This window comes from Mobula hypostoma, chromosome 18, assembly GCF_963921235.1.
Source record: "Mobula hypostoma chromosome 18, sMobHyp1.1, whole genome shotgun sequence".
NCBI classification, from domain to species: domain Eukaryota; kingdom Metazoa; phylum Chordata; class Chondrichthyes; order Myliobatiformes; family Myliobatidae; genus Mobula; species Mobula hypostoma.
The window spans coordinates 44,941,633-44,961,877 of record NC_086114.1 but is presented as its reverse complement, the minus strand read 5'-3'; the positions used below and the strand labels follow the sequence as shown (position 1 = coordinate 44,961,877).

Sequence of the window (20,245 nt, the reverse complement as noted above, 5' to 3'; positions counted from 1 at the left end):
GATAGAGAGGAGTGGAAGGCAGGTGGTCACGCCGGGGCCACGGAAGGCAGACAAGTGGGTCACGGTTAGGAGGGGGAAGGGGAAAAGTCAGGTGATGGGGAGTACCCCGGTGGCTGTGCCCCTTAACAACAGGTACTCCTGTTTGAGTACTGTTGGGGGGGGGGGACAGCTTACCCGGGGGAAGCGACAGTGGCCGTGCCTCCGGCACAGAGTCTGGCCCTGTAGCTCAGAAGGGTAGGGCAAGGAAGAGGAGGGCAGTTGTGATAGGGGACTCGATAGTAAGGGGGTCAGATAGGCGATTCTGTGGACACAGTCCAGAGACCCGGATGGTAGTTTGCCTCCCTGGTGCCAGGGTCCGGGATATTTCTGATCGTGTCCAAGATATCCTGAAGTGGGAGGGTGAGGAGCCAGAGGTCGTGGTACATATAGGTACCAATGACATAGGTAGGAAAAGGGATGAGGTCCTGAAGGGAGAATAAAGGGAGCTAGGAAGGGAGTTGAGAAAAAGGACCGCAAAGGTAGTAATCTCGGGATTACTGCCTGTGCCACGCGATAGTGAGAGTAGGAATGCGATGAGGTGGAGGATAAATGCGTGGCTGAGGGATTGGAGCAGGGGGCAGGGATTCAAGTTTTTGGATCATTGGGACCACTTTTGGCGCAGGCGTGACCTGTACAAAAAGGACGGGTTACACTTGAATCCTAGGGGGACCAATATCCTGGCAGGGAGATTAGCGGGGGCTACTGAGGTGACTTTAAACTAGAATGGTTGGGGGGTGGGAATCAAATTAAAGAGACTAGGCGTGAGGAGGTTAGTTCACAACAGAGGGATAGGAACCAGTGCAGAGAGACAGAGAGGTGTAAAGTGAGCGTAGAAGCAAAAAGTACAAATGAGAAAAGTAAAAGTGGCAGGCCGACAAATCCAGGGCAAGCATTAAAAAGGGCCACTTTTCAACATAATTGTACAAGGGCTCAGAGGGTTGTAAAAGAGTGCCTGAAGGCTTTATGTGTCAATGCAAGGAGCATTCGTAATAAGGTGGATGAATTGAAAGTGCAGATTGTTATTAATGATTATGATATAGTTGGGATCACAGAGACATGGCTCCAGGGTGACCAGGGATGGGAGCTCAACGTTCAGGGATATTCAATATTCAGGAGGGATAAACATGAAGGAAGGGGAGGTGGGGTGGCGTTGCTGGTTAGAGAAGAGATTAACGCAATAGAAAGGAAGGACATAAGCCAGGAAGATGTGGAATCGATATGGGTAGAGCTGCGTAACACTAAGGGGCAGAAGACGCAGGTGGGAGTTGTGTACAGGCCACCTAACAGTAGTAGTGAGGTCGGAGATGGTATTAAACAGGAAATTAGAAATGTGTGCAATAAAGGAACAGCAGTTATAATGGGTGACTTCAATCTACATGTAGACTGGGTGAACCAAATTGGTAAAGGTGCTGAGGAAGAGGATTTCTTGGAATGTATGCGGGATGGTTTTTTGAACCAACATGTCGAGGAACCAACTAGAGAGCAGGCTATTCTGGACTGGGTTTTGAGCAATGAGGAAGGGTTAATTAGCGATCTTGTCGTGAGAGGTCCCTTGGGTAAGAGTGACCATAATATGGTGGAATTCTTCATTAAGATGGAGAGTGACATAGTTAATTCAGAAACAAAGGTTCTGAACTTAAAGAGGGGTAACTTTGAAGGTATGAGACGTGAATTAGCTAAGATAGACTGGCAAATGACACTTAAAGGATTGACGGTGGATATGCAATGGCAAGCATTTATAGGTTGCATGGATGAACTACAACAATTGTTCATCCCAGTTTGGCAAAAGAATAAATCAAGGAAGGTAGTGCACCCGTGGCTGACAAGAGAAATTAAGGATAGTATCAATTCCAAAGAAGTAGCATACATATTAGCCAGAGAAAGTGGCTCACCTGAGGACTGGGAGAAATTCAGAGTTCAGCAGAGGAGGACAAAGGGCTTAATTAGGAAGGGGAAAAAAAATTATGAGAGAAAACTGGCAGAGAACATAAAAATGGACTGTAAAAGCTTTTATAGATATGTAAAAAGGAAAAGACTGGTAAAGACAAATGTAGGTCCCCTGCAGACAGAAACAGGTGAATTGATTATGGGGAGCAAGGACATGGCAGACCAATTGAATAATTACTTTGGTTCTGTCTTCACTAAGGAGGACATAAATAATCTTCCAGAAATAGTAAGGGACAGAGGGTCCAGTGAGATGGAGGAACTGAGTGAAATACATGTTAGTAGGGAAGTGGTGTTAGGTAAATTGAAGGGATTGAAGGCAGATAAATCCCCAGGGCCAGATGGTCTGCATCCTAGAGTGCTTAAGGAAGTAGCCCAAGAAATTGTGGATGCATTAGTGATAATTTTTCAAAACTCGTTAGATTCTGGACTGGTTCCTGAGGATTGGAGGGTGGCTAATGTAACCCCACTTTTTAAAAAAGGAGGGAGAGAGAAACCGGGGAATTATAGACCGGTTAGCCTAACGTCGGTGGTGGGGAAACTGCTGGAGTCAGTTATCAAGGATGTGATAACAGCACATTTGGAAAGCGGTGAAATGATCGGACAAAGTCAGCATGGATTTGTGAAAGGAAAATCATGTCTGACGAATCTCATAGAATTTTTTGAGGATGTAACTAGTAGAGTGGATAGGGGAGAACCAGTGGATGTGGTATATTTGCATTTTCAAAAGGCTTTTGACAAGGTCCCACACAGGAGATTAGTGTGCAAACTTAAAGCACACGGTATTGGGGGTAACGTATTGGTGTTGGTGGAGAATTGGTTAGCAGACAGGAAGCAAAGAGTGGGAATAAACGGGACCTTTTCAGAATGGCAGGCAATGACTAGTGGGGTACCGCAAGGCTCAGTGCTGGGACCCCAGTTGTTTACAATCTATATTAATGACTTGGATGAGGGAATTAAATGCAGCATCTCCAAGTTTGCGGATGACACGAAGCTGGGTGGCAGTGTTAGCAGTGAGGAGGATGCTAAGAGGATGCAGGGTGACTTGGATAGGTTGGGTGAGTGGGCAAATTCATGGCAGATGCAATTTAATGTGGATAAATGTGAAGTTATCCACTTTGGTGGCAAAAATAGGAAAACAGATTATTATCTGAATGGTGGCCGATTAGGAAAAGGGGAGGTGCAACGAGACCTGGGTGTCATTATACACCAGTCATTGAAAGTGGGCATGCAGGTACAGCAGGCGGTGAAAAAGGCGAATGGTATGCTGGCATTTATAGCGAGAGGATTCGAGTACAGGAGCAGGGAGGTACTACTGCAGTTGTACAAGACCTTGGTGAGACCACACCTGGAGTATTGTGTGCAGTTTTGGTCCCCTAATCTGAGGAAAGACATCTTTGCCATAGAGGGAGTACAAAGAAGGTTCACCAGATTGATTCCTGGGATGGCAGGACTTTCATATGAAGAAAGACTGGATGAACTGGACTTGTACTCGTTGGAATTTAGAAGATTGAGGGGGGGATCTGATTGAAACGTATAAGATCCTAAAGGGATTGGACAGGCTAGATGCAGAAAGATTGTTCCCGATGTTGGGGAAGTCCAGAACAAGGGGTCACAGTTTGAAGATAGAGGGGAAGCCTTTTAGGACCGAGATTAGGAAAAATTTCTTCACACAGAGAGTGGTGAATCCGTGGAATTCTCTGCCACAGCAAACTGTTGAGGCCAGTTCATTGGCTATGTTTAAGAGGGAGTTAGATATGGCCCTTGTGGCTACGGGGGTCAGGGGGTATGGAGGGAAGGCTGGGGCGGGGTTCTGAGTTGGATGATCAGCCATGATCATAATAAATGGCGGTGCAGGCTCGAAGGGCTGAATGGCCTACTCCTGCACCTATTTTCTATGTTTCTATGTAAATAGGAGCAGGAGTAGGCCATTTGGCCTGCCGAGCCTGTCTGCCACTCAATAAAATCATGGCTGATCTTACCATGGACTCATCTCCACCTACTTCCCTTTTCCCTATAGTCCTTAATTCTCCTACTATTAAAAAATCTATCCAATCTTGCCTTAAATGTATTTAGAGGTAGCCTCTGCTGCTTCATTGGACAGAGAATTCTACAGATTCACTACTCTCTGCGAAAAGCAGTTTCTCATCTCCGTCATAAACTTATTCCCCCGAATCTTGATGCTATGTCCCCTAGTTCTAGACTCACCTAACATTGGAAACAACTTTCCTGCCTCCATCTTATCTATCCCTTTCATAATGTTTCTATAAAGATTTTCTCGCATCCTTCTGAATACCAGCGAGTACAGTCACAGGCAACTCAATCTCTGCTCAGTCTGGAGGGGGTCAGAACCATTTACTGTGCAAATTCTTCCAATGGCAAAACTAAAATAATTCAGATTAATCCAGTCCCAATATTACCTTTATTGACAAGAACCACAAGCAAATTTACATTATTTTCACTACACTGATTGCTGGCTATATGAACAATTATAATACTTTGTGCCAACAATTTACATGAGAACACAGGTTCAGGGCAATTATGTTGCCAAGGCTAGACAAGAATAAATCTATTCAAAGGACTGACATATTCCCAAATAGCTTTGTTAACAATTCTAGTTATCACTCTAGTTCTTGTTACTGTACTGAATGTCAAAATCCTCCAGTTCCATTGAAAAGCAAATAAAGAGCTTTATTCAAACTCGAGACCAAATAAAACCTTGAATTTTTAAATTAGTATTTCATGGGTGCAGATTTCAGACATCTAGGAAAGGAATGGATACCAATAATTTCTGACCTGTAGCATCTTATAGGTGCAAGATCTGATGTTCAATTTAAGTTTGTTTAGTGGCAGGTTGTACAACTGTTGTTAGAACTCCATCTAAAGTGCATTCATAATTCCTTTCGTGCTGTATGCCTTTATCTGCATGCATTCCCAGGTGCACTGGTTTTCTCTCAAATCCCCAAGTGTGGGTGGGCATTTAATTGGGTATTAATTTGTCCTCTATGAGAGTAGGACTGGCAGGAAGGGAAATAATTGAAGTTAGGGGAATGTGGGGAGGAAACAAAGATTACAGGGAAAATTAGTGGGCAAATGAGATGATGCAAACTAGCACAAGGCCAAACAAAATGGCCTCCACATCGCAAGGAAAAAAATACTTAAAATGGACTAATTCTACCAGTATTCCATACTGTTCATTTATGATATGAAAGGAAATTATTAAAGGAAATTAAGCATGCTGGAATTTCACCGCGTGACAGCGCCAAAATACAGCCAATATTCCGGGACAGCAGGATGGTAATCCAGTAGAGCTACTAGGGCTTGATATTTGGTATTCAATGAAGCTAGGACATCAGACTAGATGAATTAAGTTACACACGTCATGAGAGGAACTTAAATAAAGAAAATACTTTGTTATTTCTGCAAACACCAATAGAATGATTCTTTCATGATTTATGGTATAGTATACTTGAAGCATTCAGTGCTGGCTTGAAATGTATGAAGTGGATACAAGTTGTTACATGAACGCCACAAGATCCAAATATAGGCAAGCTTGATCAATGGATTATATTACATTTCTTTTGACCTATATCATGCCGACATTCTAACAGCTGAAAAGATCTAGTAGTCACAGCTGTCCTTGCTGACTAGCCAGTTTTTGATAGGTCAAACAAGTAAAACCCTGATCTTTGACCTAATATTCTCCAATTGCTTTGAACTTTCTAAACAAATTTTATCTTACAATATGCCAGGGATCCCTGCAATTTGTACATAAAAATCCAAAATTGACCGCTTCCAGTGGTTATGGTTGAAGTACAGATACAACCAGATTAACCTTTAAACTAGTAATTTGCCAGATGATTTCCTTCTTCCCACCACTCAGTTACTGGAGGTTATCACTGCCAGACCAAAGAAAGCAAATCACTAGATAAGTATAAATCTGTATTTAAACCACAGTATCAGAATAATCCACAAAAATCCATTATGTTTAAAAAGATGCTACACCAAATTTTTTTTAAACCCATGATGAAATTTTAGAATTCAATGTGGAAAAATTTATCTGCTCAACATTCTTTGTAGTTTTGACCAACTTCATATTCCTATACAAATTTTGTCTCCTGTACCATTAAATTTCAATCACAGCATTCCAGTATTCCAGGAGGTACAACCTTCATTAAACCTTGCCCCTCCTGTCTTTCTGGTAACCTACACTGCGATGTCTCAAAAGGTTAATACATTCTTCCGAAGTTGCAATGCCCAGAATGTGTTTAGTGATACAAGTGCAATCCAATTCTATTCTTAGAAATAAACTGGTTATAATTCTCTATTCTGACACCCAGATCAGCATGAGCATCTTTTTAAATACATTCTTCTGAAGTTGCAATGCCCAGAATGTTTTTAGTGATACAAGTGCAATCTAATTCTATTCTTAGCAATAAACTAGTTATAATTCTCTATTCTGATACCCAGATCAGCATGAGCATTGTTTTAAATTTGCCTCAGCAACCAAAATTCAGCAAGAAACTTCAAGTACAAGCAGTATTGCTATCATGTGTTGCATCCCTAAGAAACCTCATGTTATAGAAGCTACAATTGCTTTCAAATCAAATTTAAACATGTTTTCCTGATCATGCTATGACCAATTTAGCCTGCATAATGCAAGTAGATCCCCCCTCATCCATTAATCATAACATGGAATATCACATTACAGTAGATCTACCTGTATTGAAACTGCCTTGGAGAAGGAAACAAGAGCTATATCTTTTTTGTTCAGTTAGGCCTCCCATTACCTTTTAAAAAGAAATGTTCAATTTGTAACCTCACTCTCCAGAACTACCAAGTTTAGTAGTTTTTTTTGTACCAAGACTGCAAAATTGTATGCACCTTGATAGTATCTACACAATAGCAGCAGAATGAGTCAAAGCTGTTTATGGGTTGAAATTGACAACTCGTTACAAAACAAAGCCCTGGCTTATTTTCCACTCTCTGTTGAAGGTGTACAATTACTTTGTGCAATTAAAATATCTGGCTTTAGAGCAGAATGAAAACCAGACCTGCTGACTTGTTTTATGTACTTGTATCAGCACAAAACCATTCATGTTCCAGTTCAGAGCTGAATTACCTCGTGTGTTCCATGTGAAAAATTCATCCGTGCAACATTCATTCCAGCTTTGATCATCTCTTTCAGCGTCTCCACAGATCTTGATGCAGGGCCTGAAAATAATCACAATGGGAAGAGAGCAAAGACCAGTCAGAGGCTTATGAATGACTGAAACCCAATGTAACATGAACTTAAGATATGCAACTAACATTTCCAAGTTACAAATAACGATCAAGAATGTGAAAAGCTAATCAAGTCAAAATGGAAATGATTGATCAATTTAAAAAAATTATCAGTTTTAATTTGGATAAATAGATCACAAATATACACAAAAACTGTGCACTCCAGAAGGGAAACAATAGAATACTCAACGTAATTGGCAAGTAAAACTTCACAGATGAATTGGAGTGAGAACATTTGTGGGCATTCATAAAATGAATTACAGCAATCATTAGGAGGATGGGCAAATCAGATCCATTTAGACACACAAGCCCATATTGCTTTGGCCAACATCCTCCAATAAATTTGCCCAACAAAACATTAAAACTTTATTACTATCTGCAGAAATAACTTCAAATATCCAATTTTCCATTTACAAAACCATTCCCAAGTTCTCATATTAACAAAATAAGGAACTACACATCAACCATTTCCATTCCAGCAATCAGGTTCCATGCTGATTCTGACAATTATTACCAGCCTAATTTCAAATTTCCTGCGTCACCGCACCAACCCATCACTACTGTTTTGGTAGCGCAATTACCAAAATCAGCTGTTGGAACAATCTTTAAAAGAAGCAAGTCATTTCTTGGTGTTACTCTGTATTGATTTTTATAACCTGAGCAGATCTAGCCCCAGTCATGTCTTCATTGAAGAAAGGAAGTGATTCTCGTGGTGTAAAGTGCAAACACAAGTTATCTATACAAGGAAGTTATGAAAAAACTCAGTAGTTCAAATGTGAAAAGTATGTGACTTGTATAACATTGGCTCTTCAACTTGTACCATTTACTGTTTACTTTAAAGGTAGGGCGAAGTGATCAAGTGGGTTAAGAGGTGTGTGTATATACACATGCATATAAAAAAAATTCTAACGAAACTACCAGTAATTCAACAAAAATCACAAGCTTTGACTTTTTTGTAAACTTACCAATGGTACAAACAATGCCAGTGTTGCGAGCAGTTGTTGCTTCAGAGTCTATATCCAACAAGCACAGGTGCTCCAGAAAAGTGTCAGCCATAGCAGCATGCAACTGCTGCCGTTGAATGAAGGCTGTTCCCATTTCGTGCTGCGCATCTTTTGATGTTGGCATGGTTGCTGCTGATTCTACCCTGGAAGGGACAAAGAGAACATTAGCCTGGGCCATGCAGTGAGGTCTCCATCAGTCAGGGTCGACCATGGATATTGTGTCCTAGCTGTCCAGATAAGCAAGCCACAGCAGTACAATATGTAGAGCAAGCTGTTGCCCATGTATGAAGCTCCCACTCTCCACGCATCTGATGAACCCAAAGGGACGACAGAGACCAATACAGTGTGGTACCAGCAGCGTCGCAGGAGTTACTAGTCAGCGTTTAACTTAACATGAGAGACTCACCCAACCCCCCCTCCCCCGAGTTTACTCCCAAAGCCTTCTCCATGAGTGGATATAGCTGCAAGGCAGCAGAGGTTTGAGATCAGAGTTTCCCTTCTTCTAGATGAGCTGCCAACCATGGCCCATGGCAGACAATTTCCATCTGCCCAATGCAGTGGTCAGTCAATAAATACGACCTTGATGTTAGAATCCTGAGCAACACACAAAACAATGGAGGAACTTAACAAATCAAGCATCACTGATGGAGGAGAATGAACAGTCAATATTTCAGGCTAAGAACCTTCAACAGACTTGGTAAAACAAATAATTTGTGGGTTGGGACTAGAAGGGTGGTGGCAATAGGTGAGAGATTTCCATCCTGCTCCTTAATTCAACCTCCACATATTTCAGTCCCAATGAAGGGCCTCAGCTCCAAAACATCAGTGTTTATTCCCATCAACAGATGCTGACTAATTTGCTGAGTTCCTTTAGGATTTTGTATTTCCCTAACGGTAAGCATGTTTTTTTTTAAAAAACCACACCATCAATTCTGCAAAAAACGACACAAAACAATAAATTTTCTTTGGGGGGAAAAACAGCTACGGAAAGGTACAAGCACGCAACTGCCCTAGTTCGTAACAGGAAAGGAATTGTCAAGTTACTGCCTTTTGTTAATATTGCAGATGTCATGATGCAAAAAAATTAATAACTTCATTTAAGATAATAATTAAGCATCAGAAGAGATGCCCAAACTTTTTTTGATTGAATTTCCATTTTTAAATCAGTTTCTTTTAATACTGGAGAATTTCTAGATATTCAGTCTTCAAGGTCTCACAATGACTACCTCCCCAACGAGGGCTGAGTTGACCCACAATGAGCTAGCTAAATCTCAATCTGATCAGGTTGCAGCAGCCAAACTATCTCCAACAATACTATGCAAGGGGAAACGATGACTTAATCCAGAAAGCGTAAAGTGAAACCACTGGCATTGAAAGAAAGTCATCCCAGTTTGAATTGAGCACTTCTTGATGTTTGTATGGCAGTTACTGACAATGCTGGAGCAAAAGGATACATCATAGCCTCTGCTTAGCACAGATCAACATCCCTTCTCTTTCTACAAAAGTATACATACACAAATATCAAATGAGAATACAAAACTTGTATTCCACACCAAAGACCACTCACATTATGACTGAAAATCTGGACAGAATGCTAAAAGCATTAGCAAGAAATACAGGGTAAAAGCAACATGCGACTTTTGAATTTCACTCCCCCATCGTATTGCAGAAACAATCCAGCTCCCCTAATCTTCCTATCACACAACAGATTCTTTTGAGCGCCTTGCGTACTGTACATTCTAGACACCAACAACTGTTTCACATCAATTTTGATTCTTTTACTGATCACCTTTATTCTACCCTACTTCATTTACACCGTTTGTAGTTCCCTGTACATCTTTTGTAGCTTCTTGTCCAAGGAGAACCACCCAGCTTTTTCAGTCTAGCTACATTAATCCTTTATCCCAGTCTAACCTCCGTTTGCTCACTCACACTTCTCCAAACCTCAGTGAAAAACTTCAAGACAGCATCTTGTATCCTAAAGGAGATATTTATTTAGAGATACAGTGTGGAGTTGGTCCTTCCAGACCTTTGAACTGCACTGCCCAGCAACACCCCACTCCCCGATTTAACCCTCACCTAACCATGAGATGATTTACAATGACCAATTAACCTAACAACCAGGAGTTTGGACTGTGGGAGGAAACTGGAGTACCCGGAGGAAACCCACACATTTCACATGGGGGACATACATACAGATGATGTTGGAATTGAACTCTGAACTCTAAAGCACCAAGCTACAATAGCTTCATGCTAACCACTAGGCTACAGTATAGCCTTCAGAACATTCAATGCAGCAACCTCAGATGGTGCAATACCATCCTCTACTGCAGTTCCTTCCCCTTCTGCTCTTGAATATAAAATTTTCAGCCATTTACAGCCTTCCAGACGTTCTATTACCACATCTTTCAAACTATGCCCTGTTATGCCATTTAATCTCTATATTTCCTCCCCATCACTTTTACTTTCATCCTCTAACCCACCCCCACCTTTCTATGCAACCTATACTTGAAATTTGAGATGTTTATTATCAAAATATGTAAGGTTGGTTATCTGTCATATAAGAGAGGAGAAGACGGTGGCACGACACAGCGGCCACTCCGGTGATGAATATCTGTTATTTGTCAAGTAGGGTGCCGTGCACAATCCTGATTTGATGGAGGCAGACATGACAGCGCAGAGGAACATCTGGTGAAACTTCTGAAATGCCTGTTTCGCTGCCGCTGCTACTGTGTGATCCAGAATCTCTGGAGGGGAAGGCCCCGAGTCCTCGGCTTTGCTTGTTGCTCGGCAGCCGGGGCGAGGTCGAAGCGCTTGGCAGAGATGATGCTTGGCCGAGGCTCGAAGTTTCCGGACGGACTCAGTCAGCTGTTTCCAGGGTGCTGCATCAGCAAGTTTGCGCTGCTGGAGGTTCATAGCAGGGAGAGTTTCTCCCTTCTACCGTCTGCGTGAGATGATGGGGCTATCGGGACTTTGAGACTTTTTTTTTACCATGGCCATGGTCTGCGCTTTATCAAATTACAGTATTGCTTTGCACTATTGTAACTATATGTTATAATTATGTGGTTTTGTCAGTTTAGTCTTGGTCTGTCCTGTGTTTCTGTGATATCATACTGGAGGAACATTGTATAATTTCTTAATGCATGCATTTCTAAATGACAATAAATGAGGACTGAGTGTTCTCATAATCTAATCTAATATTCAACAATGATGGGATTCGCGCAGGAGTGTTTTTAGTGGAGAAGCCGTTGGACTATTCCCTTGACCTCAGAAGTCTGAGTCTTGTTGTACGCGTAGTCGTCACGAACTGGGGTCTTGCTTGGTTGCAGTAAACGACTATTACTTCTTCTGTGCTTTACCATGCCCTTTCATTCTCCACAAAGTGTTGCAGAGCCACCATCCTGGGCTTTATATCTCACTGTTGATCTCATCCATCCAGTCCACCAGAGTCACCATCTCACTGGGGTATGAGGCCCACCAGCTGCCCTCAGCTGGCTGAGCCAAAATGTCAAAGAGCTGTACTAGGGCGTAGCCACTGTCATATGCAAATAGATCAAAGAACATGGCCTGGATGATGTCTGATGAATACTGCCTTCTTATGCCAGCACTCCATGTAAATAACAGATCCCAATTTTGATGAAATTTCCAGCATTTGCTATCTTTATACAGAAGTAAGAATTTACTTCTACACTCTATTCCTAAAGTCAACAAAAGAATAACCTTGCTCATTCGCACTTATGTTCTGGTGATAGAGACCATTATCTTGAGATTTATACTTTAACAATTCATTTTCTTCCACACCATCTCAATACATTCCAATTATCTGCCAGTAGCTCCATTACAAACACCCTTAAAATACTGGCTACAGAAACTAAATGCCAGAGTCAGTCTTGATAACTCATCCCTCAGCAGCTTTGTAGCCCACAGATTTGCAAAGTTATGCACCAATGAATGAACAGCAAATCTACTTCCTCTCCAAAACAGAAGTCAACCAAGTTGAGATGGTTATCACAGTAATATGATCAGAGTATCCCATATTCCAAATCAATCATGTAGAAAAAAGATTGAATTATGAAATTAAATAACTATTTTATTAAAAAAGATCTACCCCACTACCAAAATGAGCTGGTTGGTTAAAAAAAATAAGAAACACAATACCTTACCATATGATATTAAGAATGGCTCAGATCCATACTTTAATAACAGTTCAAAGATTGTGAAAGTAATTCAGAAAGGGTCCCCATAACATTAGAAAATCAAGTTTAGAATCAGAAATCGAACAACAAATCTTCTCTAGATCAAGGCACAACATAATGTCAGATAGCCACTGAACATGAGTGGGCGGGGCAGCCTCCTTCCACTTGAGCAAGATCGCCCTCCTGGCCATAAGAGACAAAGGCCAATACCCGCAAATTAGATGGCTTCAATTTTGTAGCACTATCCTAAACAATACCAAACACGGCAGTCAAAGGATTGGGCTTAAAGCTGACATTGGAAAGTGCAGAAAAAGTGTGAAATATATCTTTCCAGAATTTTTCAAGGCTCAGACATGTCCAAAACATATGAATTAGTGTGGCCACTCCATTAGTACATCTATCACAGTAAGGGGAAATATCTGTGTAGAAATGAGAGAGCTTGTCTTCAGACATATGAACTCTATGTACCACTTTGAATTGCAATAAAGAATGACCATCACATAATGATGAAGAATTAATCAATTTTAAAATAATCTTCCAGCTCTCTTCAGATATGAAAATCTGTAAATCCTTCTCCCAATCTCCTTTAATTTTATCTAAAGAGGCCTTTTTCAGTCCCAACAGTAGACCATAAATGTAAGATATTGAACCGTCATCAGGGGGTTTCAGATTAAAAACTGTATTATATTTTTGTCTGGACTTGTAGGAAATGTATGTAATTTAGACCTTAAAAAATCTCTAGTCTGTAAGTCTGTAAGTGTTGGAAAAGTTAAATTTCATTGAAAGTTGCACAAAAGAGAGATTCCCTCCATCAAACAAATCCTGAAATTGTTTAATACCCAATCTATCCCATTCTTTAAAAGATAAGTCAATTAAAGATGGTTTAAAAAAAACAATTAGAAAATATGGGACTCGAGAGGAAGAGTCTCAATAAACCAAAATGTTTTCTAAACTGTAACCAAATCCTCAATACCTGTATATGTTTAACCACCACATTGTCAATTAGTTAATTTAAAGATAAAGGAAGCAAGAATCCAAGTAAAGAAATAATGGAAAATTTTATAATAGAGTTGACTTCTAAAGAAACCCATATAGGGCAATTCTCATGGTTAATATAATATATCCAGAACATAATATTTTGTATATTAACTGCCCAATAATACAACCTAAAATTGGGTAAGGCAAATCCTCCATTCCGCTTGGTTTTTTGAAGGTGAGCTTTATTTATATGAGGTTTTTTTATGTAATATTATTTGTATTATTTACTTGTATCCTTATGAATTTTGTATTTGTATTCATGTAATTTATATAATATCAATAAAAATATTGAAAAATAGACAGTTATGAAAATGTTAGTAGAAAAGGGAGTATTTCCAATTGTGGTAAAGAGCAAACAAGCATTTTCAAAAGAAAATCCAAAACAAAAAAATCCAAGAGATTAAGAAACTGCATCAACAAATTATTGATTGTAGAATTGCTTCCAAATGACACGTTAATACAAATAATGAATATGCATTCAAATTGGGCCTAGATAAGAATGTATGGAGGAATAAAAGGAAAAAAATCAGTCATTTTGCTGAGATTTCAAGAAGAGCATTTGTGTTGATTACCAACATACATCAAAGTTGCTGGTGAACGCAGCAGGCCAGGCAGCATCTATAGGAAGAGGCGCAGTCGACGTTTCAGGCCGAGACCCTTCGTCAGGATTGTGTTGATTACCAAATGCTTTTCTCTGAAAAAGGGTGTGATCTGCTTATCTATAAAAGTAATTTTAAGCTCTCAAATATACAGAGTTGCTTCACCATTTAGACACTATAAACTCTTACAGCATATTAAGATATTTACTGAGATTAGCGAAAACCTTTACCATGCAATAAAATCAAACCCCAGGCAACCTGTTCAGTGGCAAATGACCATGATAACTATTGTGACAATACAAGATATAATAATGTAGTTTTTAAAATCACAAACTCTGAGGTCTGCTCCAAAATTCAAAGTAGTTCTCAGCTTAAAACACAGCTTTCCCATCAGATATCGATTACATGCACATGGAAACTACTAGGGGAACACGGGGGGGGGGGGGAGAGAGAGGAGAAAAAAATTATCAGTAGATGCTGGAAACAGCTTTTCCAGTAGTGTTGATACAATGGCACAAGGTTATACGGTTCTGTGATAATTCAGACCCTTTAAAACCGCCACCAACCCAAACGCTAACTCTTCACAGATGCTACTTTGACCCCAGCGTTTTCAGAATTATCATTTCAGACATCAAGCAGAATTTTACTGTTATGTTAACCTTTGACGACTGGCTGAGATTAATGCTGCAGAAGCATCTCAGGCCACGTGCCAGTCACGTCGCAGTGGCATATCGCGTACGTGCCATCCGGCTCGCATTCAGAATTGGACCCAGTGAGGGGATTAGAAAGAATCATACAATGACATCACAGGAGAAAATGTGAATCATTCCGGAAATTGCTCAAAAGCTTACAAGAAAAAACGGCAACCGATACATTTCAAAATTATATGCGCTTAATCAAATCAGTATTCTTAATAGCGAATTCTTAAACCACCAAACTGCGTCGTACCGACCCCTTCTTTCACCTGGAGAATGGACATCATGGCGTCTGCTACCAGTATTCGGCTTTGAAATATCAACCAATGAATCAATTATGGGTTCCATTTTCCCTCTCCCCAGAAACAGAAAGAATTACAGCAACCTGCACTGATCCCTGAACCGATAGCTTATCGGGTCCCAACGATCATTAGGACAAGTCGGTGGCTGCATTACCGTAAAGCCACGCAGCAGTTCCTAGTACCGGTAGTGCCAGCCCCACCTACACAATATTCACAATGACGTTTAAACACGCAGAAAAGTGTTAGACAAACTTGCTTTGAATTGTAATCGGAATGCGTTCCTACACAAACGGATTTATAACGGCCTCTCTAGGACTGTGCAAGCCATGCGCAACAAATACAAAAGATATCTTTTTTAAATAATGCAGAATCTTTAACAGGGGAACAGAGCCTGTGAGTTGCAGACCACTGGCATTTTTAAACCAAAACTCTCTTCTTGGGAGACAGCCAAGTCATTGGGTCAGAGCGAGGATCTCTCTCGAAAAGAGAAGCTGGCTGGGTAATTCGATTTCAAAGTTCATTTTCAGTCTTGCTTCGCCGGCGCCAAGGTATCACATTGCTTGGCACCAGGAATCATTATTGCCGCCTTCACTATCGGTAAGGGGATCCAACCTCTCAGGCAGATTGCGGTTACTGGAGATTTAAGTTAAACTAAGCAGCGGGCTATAATTCTCCGCCTGCCAATGCTTGAGTTGACCTTGGTCTCTAGTGAAGGCGTAAAAAAAATCTAGAAGTGCTCCAATGAGGTTCAGCAATATGACTAACGAACTAAAAGGAAATGCGAATTGATACGAATTTAATAAAACTGCGTAACTAAGTGCATTTCAAGGGCAGTTGATTCTACAATAGGCCTGTCAAAAGTGGCTTCCGCTGGAGAACAGCAGCACCGGATAAGATAACAATTTTTAAAAAACTGATCAATATGGTAAATATTTAAAGTTTCTTAAAAAATCTGGATTTTTTTTTTAAATGCTAATCTCAATCCCCAGAACCTCGGCTACGTGCGAATAACCCACCGCAGGATGACTGCCCTTCAAGGAAGAAAGGTTGCAGCTCTCAAAAGAGGGGTAGGAGAATACAAATACAGATTAAAACGGAGAAAATAATGAAGTCACAACAAGAATGAATACGAGCTGAAAAGTAATAAAATTTAAAAGCAAGACCTACATACAAATAATAAAAAAACTACGGATTATTTATAACGCAATAAAGCCTTTACGATCGAGATATGAAAATAGGTAGAACTTCAGAGTCAGATTAAAACATCGGTGGAACATTTATAACCTAGTTTAACTACTGAATGGGATACTGGTTGTGAAGGTGGAAGCGGAACGGTAGGGTGGAGCCAGTTGGCCCAGATCAGGTCGGGTCACCTCGTCGGTTGCCAGGCAGCCGAGGCCGACTGCCTCGCGGGCACAACTGCCCTCGTCCACCCATGGCTCCATCACCCGTGGTGCACGCCGATCCAACCCGCCCTGAGTCCCCCCACCTCCGTTTAGCTACTTCACCGACACAAACCTCTCTCAACCGTAGACCAGCCAAGATGCTCCGACAAAGTGCCCGCCTCCCGGCTCTGCGGCTCCTCATATAGCACAAGGAACCGGCGCGGAACTCCACTGGAGGACCAGCTTTTTCACTCTTGGAGGACCAACTGCGGTTATCCATTCGCCGGTTGGCAAACCCACACAAAAAAAAATCTAGCACAACTTTTTCTTTGACTTCATTAATTAATTAAGTGTGTTTGAAACGTCATAAAGTTAATAATTGTCAAAGATCTGGTTGGTATAGTTTCATTAAAAGGAACTATATTTTCTAGAGGATGGATTTCATTGCAAGCTGTGACGCAACAGCTGCCCAATAGGGAGGGTGTACTCAGATACACGTGATTGGGCTAAATTGAGGACTGAGCGGGTTCGCGTGTTCTGCAGCAGAATAGTAAAGCGGTTTACATTTCTCTTTTAGCTATGTGCCTATCTAAGCGTCTCTTGAATGTTCCTAATGTATCTGCCTCTACCACCACTCCTGGCAGTGTGTTCTACGCATTTACCGCTCTCTGTGTTAAAAACTCTACCCCTTTCACTCTAATAAGAAAAGCCCAAACGTGCTCAATCTTTCCTCATAATACATACTATCTCTCTGGGGACTTATTTATCATAATGTTTTTGGAAATTTTCAACACATGCACTTTCTTAACCTCAACATGCACATTAGCCTGATCTACACTAATCTCCATTCATCAATATCTCCTGTACCTAATAAAGTGACCACTAAGAGTATTTTTGTGGTATGCTGCTCTTGCAGTCCAACCACTTTCAAAGTTCGATGGGCTGTGCATTCCGACAGACTGTTCCGCATACCAGTGTTATAACACGTGGTTCTTGTTGAACCAGCCTGGCCTTTCTCTCCTGACCTCTTACATTAACAAGACGTTTTAACGCACTGAACTGGCTGCTTTTAGTTATTTTTCACCGTTCATTGAAACTCTAGAGACTCTTGTGTGTGAAAATCCCAGGAGATAGCAGTTTCTGAGATACAATAACACCCTTTCTGGGAGCAACAATTATTCCAAGATCAACATCACTTAGATCACACTTCTTCCACATTCTGATGTTCAGTCTGAACAACAACTGAACCTCTTAACCATATCTGCATGCTTTCATGCATTGAGTTGCTGCCACATGATTAGCTGAGTAGATATTTGCATTAATGAGCAGGTGTGCCTAATTAAGTGACCATTGAGTGTGCATCAACTGTATTCATTATAATTCCAGAATAAATGTAATATGTTGAGTGTTTCCCTAATTTTATGCTTTTATTTCAGATTTCCAGAAAAAAGAAAGTGTTTGAAAGATTGTGATCTATAGTTAATGTTCCATGGTGGGAAGAGGGACTGAAGATGCAGACAGCATTAATTTAAATGAAATGAAAATCAGAAAGAAACTGCGCTTGCAGGAAATCTGAAATTGGAAAATAAAACATGAGAAATACTGATTGTATTGTATTTTATTCTAGAATTATAATGAATACAGTTAACATTTACCTTTGTACAAGTCATTATATTTAACACAAAGTGTTGCATATTTATTGATCAATTTTTCCTCAAAGTAAACTCCTCTTCTGTAGTTGAAGCAAATAAAAGTACAAATGCAGGAAGTCTGAAATAAAACAGAAAATTCAGTGCATTTTGTATTCTGGAAGCCTCCAAAAACTAGGCCAAAATCCCATTCCTTATCCACTGACCTTCTGAAAATATCTGACTGTAAAGCAAATAACAATAAAGTCTGGTTCAGAGTAGCAAAAATCAGAATCAAGTTTATTTATATCGTGACATTTGTTTTGTGGCAGCAGTACATTGCAATATATAATTTTTAAAAAAGTAACAAGAAGAAATATACATAAAAAATAAATGAGTAGTGTAAAAAGACAGCAAAAAACAAAGAAAAAGTATAGTGAGGGTCCATTCAAAAATCTGATGGCAGAGAGTAAGAAGCTGTTCCTGAAACATGGAGTGTGTGTCTTCAGGCTTCCGCACCTCCTCTTTGATGGTAGCAAGGAGGAGAGGGCATTTCCTGGGTGATGGGCGTCCTTGGTGTTTGATGCCACCTTTTTCAGGCATTGCCTTTTAAAGATATCCTCAGTGCTAGGGAGGCTAGTGCCCACGATGGTCTTTGATGACGTACTAATTCTCCCCAAACTCCTAATGAAGTAGAGCTCCTAATGGACGGCCTGATAGCGTAGCAGTTTACTGCACCCATGACGCATTCAGGGTTCAGTTCTCAACGCCGCCTATAACACGTGGGTTTCCCCTGGGTGCTCTGGATTCCTCCCACATTGCAGAGACAATATGTATTAGGGTTAGTATGGGGTGTCAGGGAGGGGTAGCACCTCTGGTGGGGGAAAATGTCGCATCCTCTTCAAGACGGTTAGTCCACCTTTGGTCCCCACCTGGCACTCAGCTCTCACCTGTGGCTCCCCGTAGCTGTTTGCATGCAACAGCGGCCACACCCCGGGCAACGGCTTCGACAAGCCGGCTAAACCAGGTGAGGGTAGCCGACGGGTCTCAAACCCGCGGTGAGATAGGGAGTTGTCTATCCCAGCATGTGAAGACAGATTCCAGCGGATTGAGCGGACGACACCAATGGAAGGTCCAACGGTCAAGAAGGCGGTCTCTGCAAGCGTCGTGGAACGTGTAGAGCAGGATAAGACACAGAAGACGTCCTGGTCATCCACTGCGCCTAGTCCCATCTCCAGCCGTCTAGACTCTGTCTTGCCACTGGATCCAGATGGGAATTGGGAAGGGAGAGTGAGGCTGACGCTGCACAACTCTCCCTCACTTAAATCCAAATCACGCGCTAGTCTCGACACCATCATTATGGTGCCGAGGTCCTCATCGATGTCAACGATGGACGAACAACAACAGGGTTAGTATATTATTGCACATGCTATGTTGGCACTGTAAACGTGCGATGCTTACAGCATGCCTTAAGCACAACCCTCAGTCTGTGCTGGCCATTGTTGCAAACGCCACATTTGATTGTATGTTTGGATGTTTTGATGCACATGTGACAAATAAAGCTAAACTCCTTAATTTCTCTTTTTCATACTTATTTCATTGATTCACATACATGCTATCATTAGATACAAACCTCAAGGAGAAAATACTAATTTTCAAAAGGGGAAAAATCCTGCAGATGTTGTAAATCTGAAATAATAAACAAAATACTGGAGATGTGCTTTTTCATTGACTTGAAACCTTAACTCAGTTTCTCCTTCAAGTGTGCAGCTGGAAGATGCTAATCTTCTTAGGTGTTGTTATAGCTGGATTTATCTAGGTCAGAGACTATCCATTCTACTTCTGACATGTGCCTTGATGGCAGAAATGCTTCGGTGAGTCAATCATTTCAAGGTATCTAGCATTTGACCTATTCTTAAAGTCTCACTATTCATGTAACTGTTCTAGCTGAGTTTCTGCTCAATAGCAAGTCCCAGGATATGCACGTTTGGGTAATGGCAAAGGTAATGTCATTGAATATTAAGTGTGTGTGTTTAAATTACCTTTTATTAAGGATGGTCATAGTTTCATGATCAAAGTCAGATTTAACATCACTGATGTATGTTGTGAAATATTTTGCTTTGTGGCAGCAG

The 20,245-nt window shown here is 40.9% G+C and overlaps 1 protein-coding gene and 1 long non-coding RNA gene across 5 annotated transcripts in view; one reads left to right on the top strand and one right to left on the bottom strand.

Moving 5' to 3' along the window:
• The window catches only part of pkma (pyruvate kinase M1/2a), a 32,099-nt gene extending 15,332 nt beyond the window's left edge, over positions 1-16,767 (bottom strand). For 2 of the 4 annotated variants that reach the window (XM_063070819.1, XM_063070818.1), the window contains exons 1-3: positions 15,184-15,266; positions 8,232-8,413; positions 7,106-7,197 (exon numbers count right to left, since the gene is read on the bottom strand). In XM_063070819.1, the coding sequence (XP_062926889.1) occupies positions 7,106-7,197; positions 8,232-8,413; positions 15,184-15,251 (342 nt within the window). In that variant the 5' untranslated portion in view covers positions 15,252-15,266. Of the gene's footprint in view, positions 1-7,105; positions 7,198-8,231; positions 8,414-14,084; positions 14,138-15,183; positions 15,267-16,618 lie in introns of those variants that run through there. The other 2 variants (XM_063070822.1, XM_063070821.1) reach the window with 2 other exon arrangements.
• LOC134358516 (uncharacterized) lies at positions 15,418-18,076 on the top strand. The gene is made up of 3 exons (XR_010020884.1): positions 15,418-15,697; positions 16,090-16,167; positions 17,922-18,076. It is a non-coding gene; the product is annotated as an uncharacterized LOC134358516 (long non-coding RNA).
• Positions 18,077-20,245: the final 2,169 nt, after the last annotated feature.